This window comes from Chelmon rostratus, chromosome 6, assembly GCF_017976325.1.
Source record: "Chelmon rostratus isolate fCheRos1 chromosome 6, fCheRos1.pri, whole genome shotgun sequence".
NCBI lineage: Eukaryota > Metazoa > Chordata > Actinopteri > Chaetodontiformes > Chaetodontidae > Chelmon > Chelmon rostratus.
The window spans coordinates 18,741,808-18,768,520 of NC_055663.1; the positions used below are offsets into that span (position 1 = coordinate 18,741,808).

A 26,713-nucleotide genomic window follows, 5' to 3' on the forward strand; every position below is an offset into this window, starting at 1 on the left:
CCCCGCCACGCATGCGCAGACAGCACCGGCCGCAAGCAAGCGTGCGCGTGTACATCTGTGATGCGTCTCAGTGGTCTGGGGCCCCCAGAGGCCCCCAGGAGGAATTGTCACAAAATGTAGAACTGGTAAACTTCACAGCCTTTACATTCAATGTGCTGATAGGATGACTTTCCTGTTACATCCTCACTTGGAGTTTAAACTGGCAGCAAAAATCTCCTCAGAAGAGGATCACATGTATAACACTGTAAACAAACCGGGTCTGTGTGGCCTAATAATGTGTTTCTATCCTCGCATTTGGTTGTTAGACATAAATAATGGGGAACTTTAGCAAGTGCACCAAGGCAGGAACTCTTTAAATTGCACTTAAAAGCAGCCAATAATTTCTTCCTCTGGTATCCTCGAGCCTCTCCATGTGTGTGTAATATGTCCTCATTCTAAGTGTGTGTCTGTGCAGGTAAAGCTTAACTAACTGTTCAGGTAGCTGTGGCACAGGTTTACTGGTCCAGGTTCCACTAGTGCTGACTGCACCTAAAAGTTGCTTCAAATCTACTGTGATCCATAGTTTCTCTCATCTGCTCTTAATTCTATATTGTCATTCTGTCTTTCCATGTTGTTACTACTGCTTTTTTTGGCATTTATTGTATGCCTGGCTGTAATGGAGGAGGGATCCCTATTTTAGTGGAATTTTTCCTTTCTCAGTGAGAGGGTCTAAGGGCAAAGGAGGAGGCATGTTGTAAAGTTTGTAAAGCTCTTTCAGACAAATTTCTGATTTGAGGCTTCCTAATACAATTGACTACCTTGACTTGAGTAAACAAGTTGAGAGTTTTTATTTCTCTTAGTCAAACTGCTTACACACTCTATAAAGCTGAAATGCACATAAATGTCAAGCTCTGTTCACGTCTATAAAGCAAATACCTACATATAGTAATTTTCAAACTACAAACTGATCAGTAATCAGCTACCGACTTCCTATGTAGCAACTTAGCCTAATGAGATCTTCTTTTCTGTGCATCAGATATTTAAGACAACAAAATAAGACGAACATGGTGAATTATCTGTTACCAAAGGCCACTGGTAATAAGGTCACACTAAACAGCATCTGCTTCCACCACAGAATCTGGTAATTATGAAGAGATATTGATGGCTGCAAGTCAGCTGCCTAATGAATTCAGATATTGATCCGGCAACCGTGCATCGTGACAATGACCCTCAGGTCTCCCGGCCCTCATTCAAAGGCAACACAATGGGCTCCAGCTGTGAGATCGGCCATGCTGTATCAGCAGAACACCCATCCACTGGTGCAGGTAAACACAGTCATCACGTTCAGACCGGAAAATGTGTTGTGCCTTCCCCAAGATATTATGTAACTCTGATTCTCAACAATGTCTATGAATTGTTGTGTAATGATTTTAAGGGATTACTGCCACAAACATGCACCTCCACACTTCAATATCCAATCAAATGAGGAGTGTGGAGTGTAATTATGTATTGATTAGAGCTAACTATTGATTTAATCATCTAAAATCTTATAGTTGTAACTCAAGGCTCAAAACCAATGGTCAGGTTAATAATATCCTGTAATGTGTTTACTCAATAGCTTAGATTTTTCAAAATTATATTATCAATGATTCTATGTGCAGGAGAAACATAAGCGTCTAACATTATATATTTAAATGACTTTGTCTTTATAAGGAAGCACACTTATGTTGTAGTTTATGACTCATGGATGGTTATTACATATTTGACTGACATCTAGTGTGTTCAGACAACGGTTATCAGCATGCATCAGTTGGCACAGATAAATAAATATCAATATTTTATTTCTCTGGACACAAAAATATTTTCATCACTGGCGCAAAAGCTCAACTGACAATTTGTTTGTGAAAAAGCTAGCAAGATATCAATAGTGAAAGCAAACTAAGGAAGGGTTATTTGTATTGTTGCCACACTTTATCTTTGGTCTAACATTCTTTGGTTATTGATATGTTGTATACAAACAGGAAACACGATCCCGTATTGCTCGTGAAATCTGTCGACTCACGTTCCCAAATGTTGTGGTGTGGAGGTCGAGGCTACCGCTGGGCTCCACATGGCTAAAGGTTAGGCTGTTTCTGCCATGATCAATAAGGTCATTAACATGTTATGAATAACAGAGGCCCTGGGAAAGCAGAGCAGGGGACCAGCGAACTGGGCTCTGATTGGCTGGAGCTCCTCTCTGGGAGAGGCCACCCCCCACTGACCTTAGAGGTCATTAGAAGAGCTGATGACCTGTAACCTCCTGCCAAGATGGTGATGGAAAGGCTTTGAGTTTGCATAGACTTGACTGCTAAAATATTAAAAGTGTGTGGTGTTTGTCCAAAAGCGCAAAACATTAGCGTTTGCATGTTTGGGTAAAATCAATACCTTCATATCATAAGCTGGGGTCAGCCCAGTCAAAATGTTTGTATTGGAGACAGACCTCGCTTTCTTTGCTAAAATCTTGTCATTACCCAGTGAGATTTTAGCACCACTGACAATGACATCTAAACTACATTGACTGCAAAGTCCTGTGAGGTTCTCCTCATATGAAGCATCTTTTCATTTACTGCAACAATATACTAAATTATTAGCACATAAACACACAAGGACATTCTTTAAAAAAGTTTATTGGCTTTTAAAACCACTTTAAAAATCTCACCAGTGAGTACTTTCCATTGAAAAAAGAAACAACGCGTTTGCAATATTAACAAGCTACTGTACAGTAAGCAGTACACCAGACAACACCACAGAGGAGGGTTTTTTTCTACTGGTAGAAATGGACAAGATAGTCAAACAGAGTTGGTTCTGGGTCAGTCAAAGGTAAAGAATCAGAGTCACTGCTTGATGGAGCTCCTGTACTCATAAAGAGGTGCATTTCCTTCATTCAGATTCAAATATCAGTGCCTTATTGTTAAAGACAAAATTAAGAGAAAATGTTAAATTTCTTCACAAATGCATTTTGCAAAATAAGAATATGTAAAATTGACATAAAACAGTCTTCAACATAACATATAGAACAACATTAACTTAGTAAACAGCATACAACAAAAGTAATGGAACTCATGAAACTAGCACCGCCAGTCTGGTTAACAGAACCTGCCCAAATCACAAAAGACAGTGGTTACCAAGAATACAAAGTACAACAGAAGTCATCACACATGCGTGCGTACAATCATTTATCAACATAATGAGCATGTAGGTTTTAAAAGGTTACTTTTTTTTCCCTCAATGCTTTATATTCTCATGTATGAGAATGAGTAAGAAATGTGTATCTCACTGAGATTAATGCACATTTTGCTACAAGACAATTAGTCATTTTCTGACAGTTAACTTCCCTACTCATCTTGTCATAAAAAATGTTTTTTTCTTTTTTTTTGTGGGCATCCATCATTACGTTTGTCCATAAAGATGTGGCAAAGCCATGTGTCATAAAAATTTAGTGCAATAATGTGAACCTCCAAAGTTTGTTGAAACATGAGTTTTTTCCAGTGTCTGCTGAAAGGCTTTGAGCACAATGTCTGTCACAGAGATGTTTGCAACCAGCTAACAGTATCACAACTTTTTTTTTCATTATACCATGCTATTGATCCTGCTCAAAGCACACACCACTTCTTCAACCGCAGAGACCTATTATCTTTGAATAGAAAAAAAGTAAAATAAAATCAGCAAGCGAGACCAGACAGCATTACTTTTACGACACACTGAGCCAGAAATGTAACACACAACATACAGTATCTTGCCGACTATAGATCTGTTAAGCTTTTTTTTTCTTTTAAAATGGCACATACTTAGCTAGAATAATGGCCATAATATAGTGTTTTGATACATCAAATCTCTATGTATCTATCCTATTTACAGATGGAGCTTAAACATGACTTATACAACATTGACAATAGCCAAAAACTCAAGCAAGCATCCTACTGTATCACATAGCCTACCTGGCTAGCAGTGATGGTTTCAACATGCTTTCAGGTCCATGGTTACCTATAAAACATAGGACAGTGACCATATCACAAATTTACACACTGTACATAAGATTTATGCAACTTAATCCTTTTCCCCAAATGCAATAAAACTCTTTTATATCTCCGAGGCTGCCCGTTTCCCATTGTTGTTAATGTTTACTAGGAGTGTCTCTATGTGTAATAATCTCTTATGTTATTCAACAGATCATCTTTGGTATGGAAATAAGGCTGGGTTCTCCACAAACATAATTTCTTTTCCTCTTGATCTCAAGATGACATCAAAACAGAACATGTCGGCCTCTAGCCTTCTATGTTACTGAGCCTTCTCCATACCATTGATATTCTTATCCAAGCTGGGAGTATAGCATGCCAAAAAAGAAAAAAATCTCATGACTGAAAGTGTGCCTGCCATAGTTTTCATGAAATGACAGCATATCAAATTCCTCCAGATCCATTATTGATAAGGGCACACACAGTGTAGTTGTTAGCCTATACAATACGCATCTATATTGTAACACTGCAAAACAAAAACAATAAGAAATAGTACTGAAAATATCAGAGTAACAGCTGCCTTGATATGATGAAGCTCTGGATGGTTCTGAAGATTCTGAACATTTTACTATATACAGTCACTCTACAGATGGCATAAGGCCTTGGACTTTGGGGATAAGGCAGCCAGTTGTTGATTCCTTTCGATGTATAGTCCACAAAGTGGCCTGAATTACCATCTTCTCCCCACTGATTCATCTACTCCCTTTATAGATATTAAACAGTACAAGAAGTATAGGCTTTAAGAAAATTTCACTCCTGGACAATGCTAAGATGTAAATCAGTTTTTCACTGATTTGGTATATGATAAAGTATAAAGATTATGTCATAAATTCAGCACCTGATAGCATAAGATGCTACCCTTTTTAATATTCAGATATGGCAGGCAAATGTACTACAGCTATTATGTGCATATACTACAATCCCAATATTGTCTCCATTTGGTTGAACTTGAACTGCACACACTGAAAATAGTATACAACAGCATACGTTTTTGGTCTTTTGTGCCAAATTTCCATCTCACTTTCATCAAGTGTTTGTTAAATACAAATATTGCATTATTGATTGGTTATAACATGGAAGATTATGCTTCTCTTAATGTTCATACCATACAACCTTGCTCTTTGCTGCCACCAAGGACTCACACTTTTTACTTCAAATGCTTACATGTCTAATTTCAGATGAGGGAGAACAGTGGTTAAGTACTGAAACTCTGGGTGACAAATGAAAAAGGAGAGAAGTAACTAAACATCAGTAGGAGAGATTTTCTGGTACGCCTGGCACTTTTAACAGAACAAATGGCAAAGTCCAGACAAATCCCAACAAACTATAGTTTAAAAACAGATATACTACATACGCACCAAACAAACAACAGAGAACAGAACTCATACAGAGTAAAAGATAACTTTAGCCCAGCATCTCTACTGTAGTAGGCTGGTCTTTGCTTTCTAGCCAGTCAAAACCAGAGTTCACAGTATCACTGCATATCTGCTGAAAAAGCGGGTCGTTCTTCAGTTCTTCCAGTGTTGAGTCTTCATATTGTTCCTGCTGTTGATTGGGGTCAAACAGCAGGTTGGTGTCCAACGTGTTAAGGTCAGTGATGCTACTGGACAGATCTGAGGTCAGTCTGATGTCGTTTGAGAAGTCAGACGCCACAGCGTTGAGCTCCGAAGCTACCTGACCCACCAACTGGGAACTGGGGTTGAGGCCATCGTCCCCCAACAAGTCCTTGACAGTGTTGTTGAAATCCAGCTGTTGCTGCTCATCCTCCACCTCCTGCTGCTGTGTGCTCTGGAGGAGGAGCTGTGGTTGCGTCTGCACAGGATTCTCCTGGAGCTGCTGCTGCTGGTCTTGCTCACCAGGACCTGCTTGTGCTTGGCTTTCCCCAGCGGAGAAACTCACCTGTTCTCCGCTGCCAGTGGTGAGGTAGCCATGCTGCTGGAGCTCAAAGGCAGCAGGGCTGGAGTTAACAGGCAGCTGAGCCTGGTGAGCTGCTCCTCCAGCGAACGCAGGAGTGGTCTCCAGGATCTGGGTGAGGTTCATACGGGCCGTGTAGTTAGAGGGGAGGTTGTTTATGCCCAGGCCACGTACAGAATCATCCCCATCAGCCTCCATCTTGCTGAGAAGAACATTGGTGATTTTGGCGGTGTTACTCTGACCCTGCACAGGCAGCATCTCACTCTGCATCATGATATTCAGAGGTACAGACTGGCTACGCTGGACCATGCTGTGGACAGAGCTGACCGTCTGGTTGTTGGACAGGATGCTCAGCACCTCGGATGTAATGGGGGAGTTAAAGGGCGAAACCACAGCTCTGGTGGTGGTGGTGGTGGTATTCGTGGTGTTGGTCGGAGGGCCAGTGTTGCCACTGAAGTTCCTCTGGCGCACTGCAGGGCTAACACTGCGGCAACGGAAAGTACTGGATGCAGATGAAGTTGATGCCTTGTTGTCTAACGGTGCAGGCACAGCAAAACTCTCCTGTTTAGTGGGAGTAGTCACACCTGTTAAAAGCTGCTGCTGCTGCTGTTGTTGTTGTTGTTGTTGTTGTTGCTGCTGCTGCTGCACTGGTGAAATGGGGGTCAAACGGCCAAAGTGACCAGCATCCTGTCTCGACTGAGCCTGAAATGACTGGCCAGGAATTGCAAAGGCATGTGGCTTACGAAACTGGTCATCTACCAGGTCTTGGTAGCTGGGCAGAATGCCAATGCTATGGTTGGACAAAGGACTTGCAGAGTTGCTGTTGTAGCGGTTGTTGATCCACTCCAGTTTGGCCTTGTCGGGGTGTGTTGCCGTTGGCCTCTGCATGGGCTTAACAGGGCTGCTGGAGACAATGCTGGCGTCATGATAACCTGTGATGCTTGAGTTTATGGGAGTGAAAGCAAAAGGGTTCCTGCACTCCACCGGGCTGGGAGGGACGCTGCTGCTGCAGTTGGACAGTGGTGTGCTGATGGGGGTGTGGCGGCCCATGGCTCCATCCACCGGAGTGATGGGAGCCATGCGGGAGCAGGGGCTCTCTCTTGTCAAGCTGTGGCCAAGCGTCATTTCAGAGGTGGGGGTGGGTGTTGGGGTTGGAGTTGGCGTGGGAGTGGGAGTTTGGACAGGAGTGGTACTGCTGTGGGCAGAGTGGTAGAAGGTATTGCCGGCCTGGTGAGCATTTAAGATAGAGCCTTGGTTGCTGGCTGACTGGCCTTGCAGAGCCACGTCAACACAGCTACCAAACAGACCCTTCAGTTTCATCTGCTCCTCCATCTGAACGAGCTCCTCCACGATGCTGTCCTGGGTCATGTCGTCATCATTGAATGGAAAGTAGTCCATGTTGGGCTGAGAACCTGCAAAGTCAACCATCTCCTGTGTGAGGGTGAGCTGGCCTGAGGCCTCAGGGGGTTGAGCTATAATGGAAAGTTGGTCAGTAGGGGCTTGTTTGTGTTCTGCTGGTATCTGCTGAGCAAACGCCTGCTTCCGAAGCTCATCAAGCTGTCCCTCCTCCCATATTGTGCTCTTTAAGTCACTCATCACAGAGGCTTCGTGTGCTCCTGAGTTGGCTGGTATGGCACGAGGGTCCCCGGTAATCTGCTGCAGCAACGCCTGATCGGATGCGTTGTTTCCAGCTGCTCCAGTGCTGGTATCAGTGCTGAGTGAATGGTCTTCATGTTTCACCACCAAGGCCTGGGGTTTGACAACAGTCTGGGAGCCCTCAGTGTGTGTAATGGGTGAGTCAGAGAGTGCAAGGATCTGTGTGGGCCCTATGGCGGTGTGTTTCACAGTCACTTTGCAGGGGGCACTCTCTGGTCTGGCAGGGGTTCCCGGTCTGGGGATCCTCTTCACTGCAGCACTGACTCCAAGTTTGGGATTGTCTACTACAGCCAGTGGCTGCTGGGAGATAAACACCCTCTTCACAGGAATCACATGGGACTCCCCACTTGAGCCTGTGCGCTTCCTGGGGCTCTTAGCATCTGAGCAGGGATCCTTCGACGTTGGGGTAACAGCGGAGGAGCCATTGGATGATGCGCTGCCATTGGAGTTCTGATTATCAACAGTCAAGTACAAAGTACTGTCATGGCAGTTACTGTTATTGCTGTCCTGAGTCCCAGCTACAGCTACTGAGGTGGGAGGGGATATGGGGTCATTTTTTATCCTTACACCTTTGTCTGACCCTGGAGAACACTTAACAAGGAAGCTTGGCTCACTGGCAGCCCTGAACTTCGCCACTCTCTCCTCTTTGGCCCCTACAGCTGTTTTCTCTGTGCCAGGGGTGGGATTGCTGTCATTTCCAGCATCAGACACAACTTTGGTGTCAGTGGAGAGGGTTGGGGTGGAAACTGGGGCACTGGGTCTGACCACAGGAGACTGAGGAGCAACCGAGCTCACACCATGTGGCTGCTGGGAATCTTCAGAAGCAGCTGTGGTGCTCACACCAGCCGAGGCAGGACGCACGGTTGTACTGCTGCTGCTGGGAGCCAGAGCGATGGCCGTCATCTTCACCACATTGACTGAGCTGACGTGGGGAGTGGGCATCACAGTTTTTATGGGGCTGTTGGTGATGAGTAGGGTGGGGGGTGAGCGCAGCGTGATGGCACTGGTGGCAGAGGGCTTGGGGAGAATTTGGGCATACCGTGTACCATGTCGTGCCAGCCGGTCCCCCACAGGACTAGCTGAGATATTCTGGGGAGTTTTGGGGGACTGTTTAAGAGACTGAGTGACCACTTGGAAGTTCACAGGCAACACTTTCCCCTCTGCAGTTCCCACGGGGCTAGGCGAGGTCATTAACTGCCTGCTTCTCTGTACCTTGGAGAAAAACAGTGAGAACACAAAATTACATTTAGGAACTTTTATGAATAACAAATCAGAGTATAATTAGTGACAAAAATTGAGCCACATACCGTGACTGGGCTGGGGACAGCTGCTACTACGATGCCTATGGTGGGCTGAGGGGAGAGAAGGGCAGGGCTGCCACAGGGGATGGTGGGGCCAGGGGTACTGGCCTCAGTTCTCTTGATCTGGGTCTCACTGGGCAGGGGTGAGTGGAGCTTCTGCTCCTGCTGCTTCTTCTGGATCTTGCGCTGCAGTTGCTGCTTTGCATCAACAGAGGGAGAGGGCAGGGTCTTCACCTGGGGCTGGAAAGAGTTTGCCTCAGCCGTGGGCACAAAAGCAGAGGCTGGCGTTGGTGTCTTTATTCCTGTAAAGAGAGGAAAAATTCAAGGAATAATGATTAGGACTGGACTTGAAGTGCCTCAAGTATTTTGGAAAGTATTATCAAGTACGTAAAGTACCTAGGTACCAACCCTAATCTATATATTGGAAAAATCTTCCTACTACCATTTTTAACCTTAGACCAAACTGCCCAACTCAGATATCACTATTTATTTCAATTTCATTCTAATTTGCTGGCAAACCATTGAACTTTGTTTCTGAAATTTGATTTTTTAGTCATCATTCTTCACTGATGGACAGTTTTCAATTTCCATTAAGAACTCACTCAACATGACATGAACATGTTTATGGTGCTCCTCTTGAGGAACAGTAGAGGAAGTATTCTTTTTGATTTTAGGCTTGTTTTAATTTGTGCTTGATGGCTGCTTCAGGCTGAGATCTGACTGTCGAGAGCACACTGGGCTACATTTTCATGATGTACTCTTTATGAAAACAAATTTACAAAGTCCCCTGATATAAACAAATTTTCCACTAGCCTGTGTTTAATGCTGCAAAGCTAAGCTAAAAAGCCACCATGAGTGTGGTTAGAATGAGACACTGATTTCAGACAGCCACATTAAAGGTGGGGTGAGTCATTCTGGAGGAAGATTGTTGATACTGCCATCTCTCCTTCTTCACAATGTGATTACACGTAAGCATGCCAGATTTACTGTCCCTCTCTCTCCATCCATCTTCACTCCCCTCCCCCCGTCCTGTGCACAAGCACAAACGCCACCTGTTGCTGATTGGCTGGAACAGTGTTGTATGAATGTGTTTCAGCGCACTGCAGAACAGTTACTGGACCGACCTGAATTTGAAATTCATCGGACATCAACAATCTTTCTCCCGAATGACTCACCCCACCTTTATCTTGGTTACATTTTCAGCACCACGGACAGCTGACTACTGCGAGCGTGTACGCGCTGTTTTGGGAGACACTCGTGGAAACTTAAGAACATATGCATGATCACACTAGGAACACACTTAAACCTTCAAGGCTGGTTGTGTAAACCATGATGTCTATTAGTGATCATTATGACGAAAATAAATATAAATGTACACAAGATGTATTTTTAACTATGATGTACAGTACACTATGATCTTCACACACACACACACACACACACACACACACACACACACACACACACACACACACACACACACACACACACACACACACACAGACAACAGTAAAAGTAACACACCAGAAGATCAGAGGACATCTGCACCTGTGGGTGTTCTTCTGCTTGCTGGGGTTTCAGTGCCAAGTTCTCACAGCGACTAGACTACCGTTTTTTATTGTTAAGATACTCTCAGACTGCAACATGCAGAGGCTTGAGGACATTTTGGTATGGAACTCAATGGCTGCAGTAATCATCTTGGGTCAAGCAAGGCCAAATATGAAGCTGAATTCGCAGCCAAGCTGTGATTTAAGGTCAGGCTGTGCGGGCAATATCATGAGGCTGGACAAGGCTCTAGCAGTGGGCAACCAGCTACCGGTGGAGGCCATCAATGGCACCCGGCACACTGTGTTAACACCCAGTTTAGCTGCTCACTGTGGATATAGCATGGAGTCTGACCCGTGGGGAAGACACCACATCACGGCCAGAGCCCATCAGATGTGGTCAGAAATGATGTGAGCTGACGTGCAACCACAGTTAACATATCCCTCCAATAACACATCAAGATGACTCTGTCAACTACGAAGAACAGCAGAGGATGACAGCACACACACAAACAGACACAGACAACAGTAAAAGACCAGCAGATCAGAGGACACCTGTACCTGTGGGTGTTCCGGTCATAACAGTGAGTGCAGCCATGGATTTAGTACCAATGTAGTGGCTATTGAGCAGGAAGCGGGCCAGGTCCTCCACGTTGTCAAACTGACGACTCAGGACCTTTTGGGCCCACTCGCACACCAATCCACAGGCTGCAGACCTCATTTCGTCTTCAGCGCTCGGGGACTGGCCTGTCGGCTCCATCAGCTCACACTGCAGTCCGACAGGAGAGAGCAGCAGGTGGATGAGCATAGGATGAGACTTGACATTTACTGGTTGTTTTTGGGGTTTTTTTGTGTGTTTTTTGCAGTGTAACGTACCCCATCACCAGACTTCTGCAGATCCAGGTTGGGTAAAGATGGCATGTGAACAAAAGCTTTCTTCCTTAACCCGCTATAACAGTATGTGAGAAGGAGTTAAGGTGTCCGAAACATCATGCAGAGGCTTATAAAACATGCTGGTTTTATGTTGGTTCTGGACAAATTCTTAATTTGTGTCTAATCTCTTCTTGTTATTCTCCTCTAGGCCCAATAAGTTACCTTCTGCCAGAAATTATACATTTAAAAAACATCTCAAAGCCAAAGAACAGCTTTTCAGCTCTGTGCCAAGGATTCTCGCTATTGGCTTTTTTAATCTGCCTGCAAAGGAATATACTTTGGAATATATTTTAGTAGCTTTTAGAAACTTGAGGCTACTCCAACTTTTAATTATTTTAGAAGGTTGGATTTCTCTGTGGTACGCTGTTTACATCTTTATTCAGCATTATTCATGTTATTCATAATTTAAACAGCACACGCCTTTAGTCTTGTCTTTTTCAAGGTTCAGTCTCGAAAAAGTCGGAACAAATTGTCCACTGTGCTGAAAGCAGAACAATGAATTCACACTGCAAGCAACATGGCCGATAAGTCACAAGCTCATTTTCTTGCTTTTTAGCCAAATAATGCATCAGATAATCCAGCAGAACTTTATTCAGAAGAAATTGTCTATGAGCCTATTTGCATGCAACATGATTTGCTATAATGTGATTTAATTGCATAAACACTACGCAAAATAAGGCAAGTGTTTTTAAACTCCATTGAAGGCTGAAATCTTGTGTACATGTGCCATCAATTTACAATCCCAATTCCAGAAAAGTTGGGACACTGAGTAAAAAAGCATGAATAAAACATAATGTGATCATTTGCAAACTAACAATGTGTTTACAAAGGGTTCCCGAGCTCATGTATTAATCTCCTTCATACAGTCATGTGTTCACAAAGTGGTGAACCTCGCTCCATCCTTGCTTGTGAACGACTGAGCCTTTCCAGGATGCTCCTTTTATACCCAATCATGATACTATCACCTGTTACCAATCAACCTGTTTACCTGTGAAATGTTCCAAACAGGTGTTTTTTTTTTTTGGAGCGTTCCACAACTTTCCCCGTCTTTTGTTGCTCCTGTCCCAACTTGTTTGAAACTTGTTGCTGCATCAAATTCAGAACAAGCAGATATTTACAGAAGATTAATGAAGTAAAACATGAAATATATTGTCTTGGTACTGTTTTCAGATGAGTACGAACAGCAGGTTATCACATTCTGTTTTATTTCTGTTTTACACAGTGTCCCAACGTTTTTTTCCGGGTTGAAGGTGATAGACAGCAAGGTTGTTTTAACAAAGACTCTCATTACTATATAATGAAACATAAAAATAATAATATCAATAAAACAAAGGAAGACTTCATTAAAGGATATTTGGATTTTCCCCTCATGCCCAGTCGACGTGCTTTCATGTTAGGAAAGACATTCTTCATGATCTTCCCAAAGTCTGCTGCACTCAGTGGATTGTAGCCGAGATTGTCACAGTAGCTCCTGCAGAAGAAGAGAGTGCGCCATAAGATCATCAGGTAATACACATGACATATTAGCACCCTTTCCTCTGCTCCCCTTCACCTCCCCTGAGTCCACATACACTCACTTGTATTCGTCATACACCTCTTGCTTTGGGAGGGAAGTCTCCGGGTGCTCTTCTAGGTGATTCCGTATCCAGTTGAACGCATACATCTGTTGAGTACGGCTTGACGACATGGAACTCTGATCACTGAAATTTGTACATAAGAGAAATAAATCTGGTGAGGCAGTGTCCTCGACTTGTATGCATCATTTCTTGTTAATACAGAAACTTTTAATACCATAATCCAGGAGTGGAGGACCCCCTCTCATTCTCAGTCCAAATGGGCAGAATTGGGGGGTTGGGGTGATGAATAGATATGGGGAAACAAATGAAACACAGACAGCTAGGTATAGCAAAAGTCTACATATATCAGTGTTTTGCTTCATAATGATAATCAATCATACAGCTGAAAAGTGAATGCTACTTTGGTATGAAGAAAAAAACTCACCGGTGACCAACGACCCCCCAAAAAATGTCACAAAGCAAAATTTTGAGCATTTTAAGGAGCTGTCAGCCTAAACTGTGTCTGCGCAGTAGCCTGTGGATAGTGACTCTCTAGTGAATCTCTGACAAGCAATGAGACAACAGTGCCAATAATGTAATGAGAGCCATAACAAAGCAGCCGTGTGTGTGTGAGACAAAAAAAACAAAAAGGGCAAATAGCAAAGTGGAAAACCGGAGTGCAGTGCGTGTCTGTGACATACCTTTTATCATTGCCACTGCTGGGACCAGAAGGCAACTTCAGGTAGAGGTAGAGCTTTTCGATGTCTGTAAACTTCTCAACATCTTGCTGTAAAAATAAAAACACCACAAAGACAAACAGGATTATTCATGTAAAACAACAGTCGGGGCCCTTAAAGCTTGTAGATTTTTGTATGCTTCGTGAAGCAAGACAGATGGTGACGGTGATCAAAAGACTCAAAATCCAATAAAATAGATGTAGGCAGAAAATTTAAGGTATCTGGTTCAGAATTTAGCGGCCCTTTTAAAACACTACACAGGTATGACACTTACATACAGCCCCCTCAGCAATGATTCCACCCCAACTACTTCTCAAATGGTCTCTAAGAATGGATTCATCTTACCTCTTCTTTTTCTATTTGCCTCTTTGTTGCTAGGGGAACCAATACTTGAATGAATGAGGTGAGAGCTGTCAGCCAATGAGCAGTGAATGAAAATGCTATTTACTATACAGCTACAAGCATAGAGTGAATTACCCGAGTCCTTCTCTACTTTAGCTTTGGTGGGATCTTTAAATTTTGCACCACACCCCGTCAACGCACAATACGTAACATATAGAACGCGGATTTTGCGCGCCTGGTGGAAATTACAGGCGAGTCATGGATGAAAATTTTATCTGCAATGGTGGCTGTTTAACAATGACGACAACAACTCCCATGATCCCATGCTAACATGACGACATCATCGCGTGTTTTTGTTTTGATTGAGAAACTGCTTGTGGCAGAAATTACAAACCGTGTTTTTTGGGATTTTGTAACATGGCCTTCACAACTGGCATTAACCTATATCAGATAGCTAGCTCTATCTCTCTCTCTCTCTCTCTCTCTCTCTCTCTATATATATATATATATATATATATATATATATATCTGAAGGCTACACCGTGTATAATGATTTAAGCACTTAAATCCTGTATTTAAGGCCATGATATTAATCCCACGCTGAATTGAGCCACACATCTATCTATATATTTCTTATTTCATCCATCCATCTATGCAGGAAAAATGCTGCATTTTTCTTTTTAATTAATGAGGATAGTAAGGTTTAGGTTTGGGCAACATGACGATATATTGTGGGACAACTGAAATTAAGCCATGCAGCTGTACCATGTTAGCTGTCCCTCTCTCTAGCTGCATTAGTCAACCATTGCTGGTTAATATTGAATTTACAGGACTTTTTCCATGAATGTGATTAAATACTTTGATTTGTCTGGTATCTAATTCACAGGAACAAGTCAAAATCAGACAGTTTTTCAATACAATTTCCCAAAAAATGCATCATATCATTATTTGCACAGACTCAGAAAATGACATATAAGGTGACAAAAGATTGTACGCACCCCTAAATATTATTACCGTTAGTCTTCCTTCTTCTGTCTCCTTCTTGTATATTGCATACACATATTATTGTACAGTAAGGTGCCATGGATTAGGGCTACGCTATTTGGGGATAGATATCGTCTGACGACAGAAAAACCTCTATTGTTTCATATTATGCTCCATCGTTTATTTCATTGTGTTGCAAATCATGCTGTTTACGGCTACCTGTTTCATCATCCGGACGACGCTTTGCATTCTTCCGCACGGCACAGATTCAGGAAGGAAATTTGCATGAAAGCAACACAATCAAACATGGAGGAGACGTGACACGGAACGGAGAAGGACTCCGACCAGCCAAGACAAAACGAGGAGCTCCTACCTAACAGGGGCTGCACCTGTCCCATGGATGTTTGAGTATGAGAGGTCTTACATGGACCAGAAAACTGTAATTTGGTAAGAAATAACCTTTCCATGCGGTCATTTTATATAAAACTACCTTTTCATTGAATTTACAGAAAATGTGCTGTCATATGTAACATATCTGAATATGAAATGACTTAAAATACATCAGGATATGAGATTTTAGTCATATCGTACAGCTATAATCCAGATGTGGGACACATATGACCACCAGGGTAAAGGAGGCCTTATGACATTTATTTGCCCATGGCTGATGTGCTGTGTGCACCATTGTCAATGTGTGAGCATCTGAAGTGGATATTTTATCAGGACAAACCAGCTCACATCACCAGACAGACTTGTTGAAATTATAATACAGGCCGTTAACTGTACAAAGCTTTATGATGTAGCTTTGATGTCACTGCCGTGGCTTTGTTGCTGAATAGAGGGTGTGGGACACTTCAGACAAATCCAAAACAACATGTGCATAAATAGAGAGCTTTTACACCGACACATGTGGCGCAGGTGAATACATCACTCCTTTCACCCATGCTAAAAACATCCTTTCTTTGCATGTTGCAAAGATTTTGCAGCTGCATGTATTTTCAGGCCAGCATAATGCACACTACTGCTCCTCTAATATGGAAAAATCACTCAATGCAGTACAAAGGTTCATGTCATTATCATTAATTCCTTTTTTGTGTTTATTTCTGTGATTTAAAATATTAGGTAAGCCGATTTAAGCAACATGTTTTCAGTAGAGTCATGTCTATACAGTAACAGGACAACTAAGCCTCATGAGGCTATAAGCATGAAACATACATTTACATATCGTCTCTCACTAAAAGCTGAGCTCCACGCCTGTTCTTAACATCAAGTTATATGTCACCTTCTGATAATAAGACGGTGGTTGAGTGTTTGATGACAAATAACTAAGACTTGGCTTTTACAAGTAGAACAAGTCTGTTATGGATACTCACCAATATGCTGTCCACTTTTGATTGTACAGATTTGCTGCAATGAGACAGAGAGCAAATGTGTGTAAATATGACTTGGATTAAAAGAACATTATACTTTTTCTTATTTTTCAACCAAGTTTGCTCATATCCTAAATAACAATATGTGCTAAAAAATGTGCTTCATCCCAATGCTGTAAAGACGTGACATTTCTGTATCTACTCAGATATCATGCTACGGTGGCTGTGGACGGTATTCAGACTCCTTCACCTTTTGCGTGCTTTATTATCGTGTTATAGACAGAATTCAAAATGGATTGCATGTACTTTAAGGCCATCAAACTACAAACAATAAATCACACTGAAAAAGCGAAAACACGCATTAAAAATCAAATGCATCAAGAATCTGAGTCTCTCATTTAGATAATTCAGACCCTTTATTCAGCACTTTGTGGCAGCAACTTTGACAGAAATTACAGCTTACAAGTCTTCTTCTTCTGTAAGATCCTCTACATTACAGGCAATGTGCTGGATAGAGTGTCTGAGCTGCCATCTTCAGTTCTCTGCTCTGGCGTTCAAGAAGCCCAAGCTTCAGCTGGGCCATTCAAGGACATCAAGAGACTTCCAGCCACTTTACAGCAATACACCAGTTTCACAGTATGCGGTTACCACACCATGTACCTCTATGGTGTTGAATTCTTCTATATTAGTATTATTTTCAAAAATATATAAATTTCAATGTGTATATAACAAGATGTATGTCTACCAAGACATTATAATGCGTTTGTATAACCAAAAATAAGAAAACACTTGTTTTCATTCCTTTCCGGGTCATTGTAACCAATAATAACAATAATAATAATAATATTAAAAATAACAACTGTGTAATACTGTATACCATGAAACCACAGTATTTTTTGGGATGGTTATCAGGCCATGAAAATTTTACTATTGCAATCTTAGACTGTAAATACACAGGCAGGGATGTGCCTTTTTTATGTTTATCATATGTCTAACATACAATGGACCCTGCACAGTGAGCAGTAAATTGACACTTATGCATTATCATCATTTTATACCATCGACAGGTGTAGTGCTGCACAATTATTACTTCTGCATCTGTAAAATGCAGCAAATTGCATTGAGCCATGTTTTTGTTGTTGTTGTTGTTGTTCCAGGGGCCTTTTAGGCACAGGTGTTACTAAAAACATTACAATGACCCTGAAAGTGAAGCAGCTATATGGACTTCAGCCATTATTAATTCTATAATTTACACTTGCATCTTGCAAGTGCCTTCTGTAAAACATCGTACTATGGGACTTTATGAGGACACTGCATAGCTGCACAGAATTTGGACGCACAAATAACATGGTGGACGGTGCACATACACTGTGTGTTTGCACTTTTCAGCTGATGGGGGTTGTCAAGCCTAATCAAAGCACCAGAGGATGCACGGCAAAAAAAAAAAAAAAAAAAAAATGTGCACACTTATGCAAATAAGGGATTTCATTTTAAGTGTTTCACAAACATGCAAAAAACCCTCTAAAAACATGTTTTCACTCTGTCAGCGGATTAATTCATTTTAAATGACTGAATGTAGGAAGTGTTTGGATCCTTCCCAAAGCCACAGTGCAGAGTGTCATAACATCAGAGCACCTACAGACCACAAAAACGCACAATTTGCTGCGTTGTGATGGGAAATCAAAGCGAAATAACGGAGCATTGGCAGAGATGCATTGGCAGAGATGGCAGAGATGCTGAGCACGCCGTTAACAGAAGGGTGTCTCCTGTTGTCCTAAACAGCATTAAATCAGTGTGTCTCGGTGGAGCTGTCTGCTTTGACACCTGTCATCCTGAGCATCAGCACCACCGGTGGATTCGGTGTCATCTATCACATGGCCTCCTAAGGCTCGATGCTAATGATCAGAGCTACGGCTGCTGCAAGTAACCCGACGTTAACGTGTTATTAATGCATAAGCAGGTAGCAGACGGCGTGGCTCCCCTCGCCGCTGTCGTGTTTCTTAGGAGTGTGTGCGGTTAGCACGGGAGCACTCGTGTTATTTTCCGCCGCTTTGTGCAGCGCACACATCCTCCCTGCCGCTCCATAAGCTAGATACGCTAATTATGAGGCTACGGCTAGCGAAAAAGGACAGTGTGGCTGCTTGGGGAGGATCGTTTGCATCCTTACCAAATTGAATTCTTTATTTTGAACTGTAACGCGTTAGCCTCGGGCCCCTGGAGTCCTGGCACCAACGCTGGAAGAGAGCCTAATCCCGAGGCAGGCTTCTGACCAGGTTGTTGTTGATCATCAGCCATCACGATGGAGGGGTGGTGGGGGAGCTTTAACAAGTAGGCCTCATCCCCGGCTGTGCGCTGCACCGGACCCACCGCTGCTGGAGTGGCTCAGTCAGCTAGGACAGCCCGCTGAATCCACCACAGGGCATGGCTACGAACACTGCGATCGGACCCTCGCGAAACACACAACAGAACCAAAAAAACACACACCCGGGAATACAAAAAGCATTTCGCAGAGGTCTCTCCGCTGCCGCAAATAGCACGCCTGCAGCGGCCAGCAGCAGCTACAGACGAGCTGCCTGCGTCAAGTCACGCACAGGTAGCGCAGACCAGCCCGGAAGTGCACCGGGATTTTACCTTCGAAATAAAAGCATGGCATGTGCTATGTTGGAAGGGTTGTGTCACATTTTTTAAAAAGCCTGCTTAAAACAATACTCACGTGGCGAGATTCATATTTTAAAGGGTTTTTGCTCCTCCTTTCAAAGTTTATCTGAAATAAATATCAGCCTGAATAAATCAAACTAAGAGGGAATCTTCTAAAGTTACAGTGCTTTTAGTACAGAATACAACCTCTGTGTTTCCACAGACAGTGTGTAGGAGGGGATTTGGAATTAAAAGGACTGTAATGTAATGAAGAGGCTTCAATTTAGCTTCAGATAAACTTTTAAATGTATTTGTGCAGAGAGCAAGGATTGCAAATATTGGCCCCATTACTTCCACTGGAAGGAACATTTGGCAAGGAACTTTTAAAGACCAGTACGACACAATGACTGACAACAGCAAGCAAAAACTTTTTTCTGTACATATGGAAACCTGATTATTGATTTAAGACACACCTGAAAGATCATGAATCTGTCCTTTTTTAAACCCTAAGTAATGCAGAGTTATGGTGGAGTTATGATGCGCACCAGGTCTAGATAAACTCCTAGGGTCCTTGGGGCTAAAAAGAATAAATAAAATAAAATAAAATAAAATAAAGAGCTGTGTGTCCCTATGAACCCTCATTCCTCCCACTGTGTGCAAGGTTTTTTTTTTTTTTTTTTACATTTTGGAGGAAACTACTCTTCTCCACTACATGTCAAGCAGTTTGGATCAATAAAGTCTTAGCTCACCTTATTTTCATCATATGTGTTAGTGAACTGAAAACTGGGTTTTGGACTGTTTCTTGGACAAAACAGCAGTCGTTTAAATGTGTAATGCTGGACTCTGGGAAATTATGATACCCATTGGTGTTTTTTTCTGGAATTTTATAGACGAAAAGGATAAATCAATTAATTTGAAAATAGTTATTAATATACAATAAAGACAACCCTGAGCCGAGGCCCATGTTGAACAGCTCTCCTCCAACATACCCTGCTTTATTCTCCACTCTATAAACTGGCAAATACTTCATAAGTAAATACATCCTTATCCTGTTAGTGGCCGCTGTATGTGATTTTTAACAGACTTTTAATTTCAAGATCCTGACGAGGATTTGAGTTTGTCATCGTCGTCTCCTGGAACTTGACGCTGGTCTGTGGGCTGCAGTACCGCTGTCAGCCTCAGGGGGCAACGCTGCAGGAAGCTGGTTGAAGAGATAGTGACAATGACGGGTAAACAGCCAGGATGATATCACTACACCATGTAAAACCGGCCATGTACCAGCGCGTGTATCGATCTCCATATCTACCAATATGTTTGTAACGATTGATCATCTGATCAGACGGAGGAGATGCTGAAACACCAAACAGGCCACGCAGATTGTTCCAAGATCTTTCTTTGCACATCACACAGCTCAGGCTACTATTTTTTCCTCGGCTGAAATCTGAGACACAGCTGGCGGAAAAAAATAACCTTAGAGAATGAATTGGACCGAGACTGTCTGTACTGGATATAAATATAACCTTCACTACTTTCACATCAGTAGACCTGCTGTAAATGACATATATTCCACACCTACCCACTTAATTTGATCATGATTACAGTGTTTTGTGTGCAGATGATTAGCAACAGTCTATATGTCCCCTTCTTGAAAATACAAATGTGGAAATTCAGAGGAATGAAGCCACCAGGTCAAGAAAAACAAGACCTCAATAAATAAATTCTCTCATCATGACTTATTTTCTGCTGCCATCTGGAGATGGAAACCGGTAATGATACTCCACTGACACTACGTCCATGAAACATAAAGCAAGGCAGCAACAAAGTCAGACACACCAGGGAAAGGCAGGTATGTACGAGTACTCAGTCACTTGTATGACCTCTGAAGGTAAGAATAACAGCGACATGGGGGAGTAATAGAAATGCTGCTGCTTGCTGTCTGTTTAGTGGCTGTTTGCATGACTTGAGGTTGTTCTGCTCCACTTGTGTTTGTACTTATTTAATGTCTCAATATGGGAGTGCTTTCCTGTTTGTCCTTTGCAGTGACCGGGCCTTTGTTCAGCACACAGAGTTTGATGATGGAGTCGAGATCCAAAGGCCCGCTTCAAGGTATAAAAACTTAAAATAGTCCACGACAGGTTGAGTGGTTTGTCTCAATGTTACAGGAGCGAGTGTGTGTCGGGAGGAAATATCTCCACATTCAAATGTGTTACCTCCTTTGTGTTTGTGGGTATCTGTCTGAGTTTTTGCGACAGCATCTGTAAAAATTGGATGTTGTCCAGGATTAATGTGTCACTACCATGGTGTCCTGATGGTACCTCTAACAAACCAATGCACCAAATCATCTGAATGAGCGAATGAGTGAATGTTAAATAAATTCTGTCCCATAAGACGGCAAAAGAAGTTGAAAAAAACTGCTTGTAGTGCAAACTTTGAGACAAAAGAAGTTCTGAAAACAGAGCATTGCAGATTAAAAACCCCTAAATATTTCCGACTGAAATAAATACACTGGGTGTATTTATGGGTGTCAAAATAAGATATTAGTCGTATTATTAGTAATATTGTTGAAATGCTTAATTTTCTAGTGATAACTGTCCAATTAAGTGTGATTGTTTTTTGTTTGTTTGTTTGTTTTTTTAAAAATTTAGGATTTATGAAATACAGGCAGATATATATTGTTGCTGTCCTGAGTTTTAGTGACAGTTTTGTATTAAGAGGGAAGATGATGGTGGTAGACTAAATAAAGCCTGGCTGACGCTATTTATGTTGCAATGTTTATTTATAATGACAATGATGATGATAGATAGACAGATAAAGAGATAGATATACTTTATTTATACCAAGCATGGAAAGAAAGAACAAAGTATACATAATTAAATATCAAAATAGCAAGCAGTAAAAAACATATACATAATAATAAAATAGCAAAAATAGAAAACAGTCGAAATAAAAAGTAGCGTACAAAAGAGAGTTTTATTTAAACTGTTATTGTACAGTGTAATGGCATGTGGCAGGAAAGATTTCCTGTATCTGTCCCTTCGACAGCGGAGCTGTAGCAACCTGTGGGAGAAGGTGATCCGCTGTCTGTCCACAGTATGATGGAGAGGGTGCTGATCATTGTCCATGATGGATAGCAGTTTATTCAACCTCCTCCTCTCCACCGCAGTCTCAAAAGACTCAAGTCTGAGTCCAAGTACAGAGCCAGCCTTCTTGATGATCCAGACATCTCTCGCACTGTTTTGTTGGAGTTTGGCTTCCAGCTTCCTCCTGAAGTCGTCCTTACATTTCCTCAGCATATCTCGGAGTCCGTGCTGCACTCTCCTCTGCTCCTCTCTGTCTCCAGACCTGAAAGCCCTCTTCTTCTCGTTCAGAAGTGCCTTCAGGTCGCTGGTGATCCACGGCTTGTTGTTGGAAAAGCAGCATACGGTCCGGGCTGGCATGGGGGTGTCCTCACAGAATCTGATGTACTCTGTGATGCAGTCAGTCACGTTGTCAATGTCCCCCCCATGTGGCTCACAGAGTACATCACAGTCTGTCGATTCAAAGCAGTCCTGCAGTGCTTCAGTGGCATCATGTGTCCACTTCCTTACTGTCCTGGTGTGCTTGGGTTGTCTTTTCACCAGAGAGACATACCTTGGAGTCATCCTGACCAAGTTGTGGTCTGACCTGCGGGGGGGGCAGTGGGGCCATATGCGTCAATGGCGTTGGCATAAAGAAGATCCAGGGTTTTATTTTCTCTGGTGGGGCAGTCGATGAACTGATGAAAGTTATTTAAGGTTTTGTCCAGTGAAGCATGATTAAAATCACCTGTAATAACCATGAATGCATCCTCTTCACTTCACAGGCTACCGCTGCATCAGCTGACGGGGGGATGTAAACAGCGATAACAATGGTGGACGTGAACTCCCTCGATAAACAACACGTGCGCATTCCAACAGCCAGCAGTTCAATGTCAGGGGTGCAGAGACGATCCTTCACGTTAACATGTCCGGTGTTGCACCACCTCTCATTTACATAAACTGCAAGTCCGCCACCCTTTTTCTTCAGACTTTTGGAAAAGTCTCTGTCTCCCCGTACCAAACTGTAACCTGGGACCTCAACGCTGCTGTCCGGGATGTGCGAGTACAGCCATGTTTCACTGAAGCAAAATAAGCCACACTCACGGTATTCCCTCTGGGTCTTCACCAGCGCTGCCAGCTCGTCCGTTTTATTCCCCAAAGACCTCACATTTCCCGTTAAATGTCCCCCACCCCTCCTTTTCGCTCCAGACCTGCAGCCCCGGCTTCTCCTCCGTAATTCCTGCGGGACCGCAGGTCTGTCTCCGGGCAGCAGCACGGGTCTACACAGCGCAATCAGCTGTTCGCGCATGTAAACAATGCCCCCACTACTGCAGTCGGCAAAGTTCCCAGTTACAAAGAGTAGGGAAAGTTGAAGAAAACGCGGAAAAGGGTAGCAAAGTTTAATAATAATAATAATAATAATAAACTTGATTTTCATAGCACCCTTTTTATTTTTAAGTTCTGTGTTTCAATTTTTTTATGTGTTTGGACTGTGGGAGGAAACCGGAGCACCCGGAGAAAACCCACGTACAGAACATGTCAACTCTGCACAGACAAGAAGGTTTAGGCCTTGTCTGGCTGTGTGGTGACAATAACTATCGGCCGTTTTTACGCCTGAACACCTTGGAGAAGAACCAGCGGATCCTCTTGACCCATTTTTTCTCGACTTTGGGCACTTGTTCATTGACGTTGGGGGCAGCTGCGCCTTCTTGGGCATCGCTGCAGACTTCAACTAAACTGTGACTAACAGAGACACACGAAGCTGCCTCATTTGCATCAAGCGCTTCCTCAGCGATCCCAGCAGCATCGGCGTCATTTAAGCTGTGATCAAGCGCTTCCTCAGCGGTCCCAGCAGCATCGGCGTCATTTAAGATGTGATCAAGCGCCTTTTCAGCGGTCCCAGCAGCATCGGCGTCATTTAAGCCAGCTGTGGAAGGTGGTCCATTGCTGGTGTCCTTGGCAGTTTCTTCATCAGCTGGAATTTGGTCGTTTTCTAGTCGACAGTCAAGGCTGGTAATGGGAGCTTCATTCAGACTTGTAAATTCGCTGGATGTTGCACAGTCTACAACTTCAGCTAATGGCGGCACCAGCTGACTCTCTTCCTCGGTCAGACGGTCTGATTTCACATTACCGTTGTGATCGCAACAACTTAAATGTCTTCTGGTGATAAAATCGTGCTGCAAAGCCTCGCTGGGGGTGATTCGTTGGTCAGGATCCACATCCAGCATGCGTTTGAGGAGGCTTGAAAAGGCCTTGAAATCCTGAGACTCGGTGGCATCCATCACTCCTGGGCGCATCTTCGCTATGTCATCAAGGCTGTTGAGCCAGTTAAAAACGCCCTCTTCTTGTGGCAGTACTGGTTCATTCAGCCTCCATGGGCCGTCCGGGGCGTCACGGTCCTTGCTGAAAAAGTTATTGGTATACATTCCAGAGTTCAGCAGGTGGTTGCCAGGCTGGCCCTGCATCTTCAGAATGACTCTCATGACCTCATACGCAGAGCGTGGTGGATGCAGGTGTTCGCCTAAGTACATGAAAGCCAAAATGCAGCCAAGCGACCACATATCGACAGCCTCATTCAACGGGAGGCCCAAAATGACCTCTGGAGCCCTGTATCTAACAACCTGAAGCATGCTGCCACGCTTCAGCGCAGACACCCGACGGGTCAAACCGAAATCAATCATCTTCACCTTGAAGGGCTGCTCCTCGTGATTAACCAGCATTATATTGTCTGGTTTAAGGTCTGAATGCACCAGGCCCATGGTCTTCAGGGTGTCCAGAGCCTGCAGCAACTGGAGTGAGACTACGCTGATTTCTGACAAGCTCAGTGGCTGGAAACGGTTCATCGATACCATCTTGAAAAGGTTTATGTCCAGCATTTCGTATACTAGACACTTCTGCCCCTTATGCACAAAATTATCAATAAGCCTGACAAAGTTATTGTTTTTGTCGTCGAGCCTTTGGAGACATTTCATCACGGCCACCTCCCTTTGACCCGACTTGTCCCCGTGTTTGAACATAATTTTAATGGCCACCTTCTCCCCAGTGTGTAAATCTTTGCACTGGGCCACTTTTCCAAAGCCCCCCTTGTCAAGGAATTTCTTAATCTTATATTTGGCTGCCTCACTGCACAGAACGTCATTTGTCCTGATACAGTCACTTGATCTTGATGTTGAATTACCCATTGTCCTCAAGTTAATTTATTCCAAAATACACAGAGAGCAACTATCACAATCAGCTATACTTTGATATCGAATGATCTCTATTTGTGCTTTGCTGTATGTATACCACTGAAGCACTGCAGCTGTATGTATCATGTCTATCATGGCTCCTCCCTGGCTTTGATCTTTGACGACAACGTTACGTCACGCCTGGCAACATTATTTGTTTTGTTTTTTTAAAAGAAATCCTGCAGTGCGCATGTGCAAAAGTTTCAGGCCTGTACCAGCAAAGTCTCAGCTAGTTGAAGGATACAGAAATGCGATGTATTCACGTATATGTGAAACACTGGTGAATGTATCGAAAGACGTTATGAAAATACATTTTCAAAAGTTGAAAAATTGATCTTCGTATTGCATGTGTAAATATGTGTACACATCTGGAACAATATGTCATGTCTCATGCCATGCAAGATCTGCAGTGTTTTTTTTTAAATATATATACTTTTTTTTTTTTTTTTAAAGCTATAATAAAAGGCGACTACATTCAAACGTTGGCTCACATCGTGATATCTATTTAAAATACAGCTGCTTTCATATTTTCGGCTGGTTTTCCAGTAACACATGATATACACCAGAATCTATCCATGTGCCTCACAATCTCGCAGTCTTTTGTATTTTAGTGAAAATATTCAAATTCAACCATCAAAAAAATAAAATAAATAAATAAAAAAATCTATAAACGTACAGCATGCACAACACACAAACAGTATCGCCCCCACTATCTATGCGTATATCATAATAGGACAAATGCAGGAAAAGTCACATATAAAGCACTTTATTCAAAGGAAAATTTACCTTATTAGCTTCAGGCTCACAGATAGTGCAAAAGTTTCAAATCTCGAAATAAAAGCATGGCGTGTGCTGTGTTGGAAGGGTTGTCTCACATTTTTAAAAAAGCCTGCTTAAAACAATACTCACGTGGCGAGATTCATATTTTAAAGGGTTTTTGCTCCTCCTTTCAAAGTTTATCTGAAATAAATATCAGCCTGAATAAATCAAATTAAGAGGGAATCTTCTAAAGTTACAGCGCTTTTAGTACAGAATACAACCTCTGTGTTTCCACAGACAGTGTGTAGGGGGGGATTTGGAATTAAAAGGACTGTTACGTAATGAAGAGGCTTCAATTTAGCTTCAGATAAACTTTTAAATGTATTTGTGCAGAGAGCAAGGATTGCAAATATTGGCCCCATTACTTCCACTGGAAGGAACATTTGGCAAGGAACTTTTAAAGACCAGTACGACACAATGACTGACAACAGCAAGCAAAAACCTTTTTCTGTACATATGGAAACCTGATTATTGATTTAAGACACACCTGAAAGATCATGAATCTGTCCTTTTTTAAACCCTAAGTAATACAGAGTTATGATGTGCACCAGGTCTAGATTAACTCCTAGGGTCCTTGGGGCTAAAAAGAATAAATAAAATAAA

General features: G+C 42.7%; 1 protein-coding gene across 3 annotated transcripts; it reads right to left on the bottom strand.

Annotated features, from left to right (window-relative positions):
* Window positions 1-3,243: 3,243 nt before the first annotated feature.
* Window positions 3,244-18,882, bottom strand: LOC121608113 (DNA-binding protein RFX7). 3 transcript variants are annotated; one of them, XR_006006901.1, is made up of 11 exons: window positions 18,539-18,882; window positions 16,375-16,408; window positions 13,640-13,725; window positions 13,174-13,212; window positions 12,960-13,082; window positions 12,737-12,853; window positions 11,326-11,410; window positions 11,011-11,218; window positions 8,912-9,207; window positions 3,957-8,816; window positions 3,244-3,652 (listed from the first exon to the last, which is right to left on the bottom strand). XR_006006901.1 is itself a non-coding variant. In XM_041939261.1 (10 exons), exons 1-10 carry the CDS (start codon window positions 18,664-18,666, stop codon window positions 5,439-5,441), a joined length of 4,494 nt encoding a protein of 1,497 aa, XP_041795195.1. In that variant the 5' UTR covers window positions 18,667-18,882; the 3' UTR covers window positions 3,244-5,438. The 3 variants fall into 3 exon arrangements, 2 of the variants coding, with proteins under 2 accessions (XP_041795195.1, XP_041795196.1); XM_041939261.1 differs by having other exon boundaries at window positions 3,244-8,816; XM_041939262.1 differs by lacking the exon at window positions 13,174-13,212 and having other exon boundaries at window positions 3,244-8,816.
* Window positions 18,883-26,713: the final 7,831 nt, after the last annotated feature.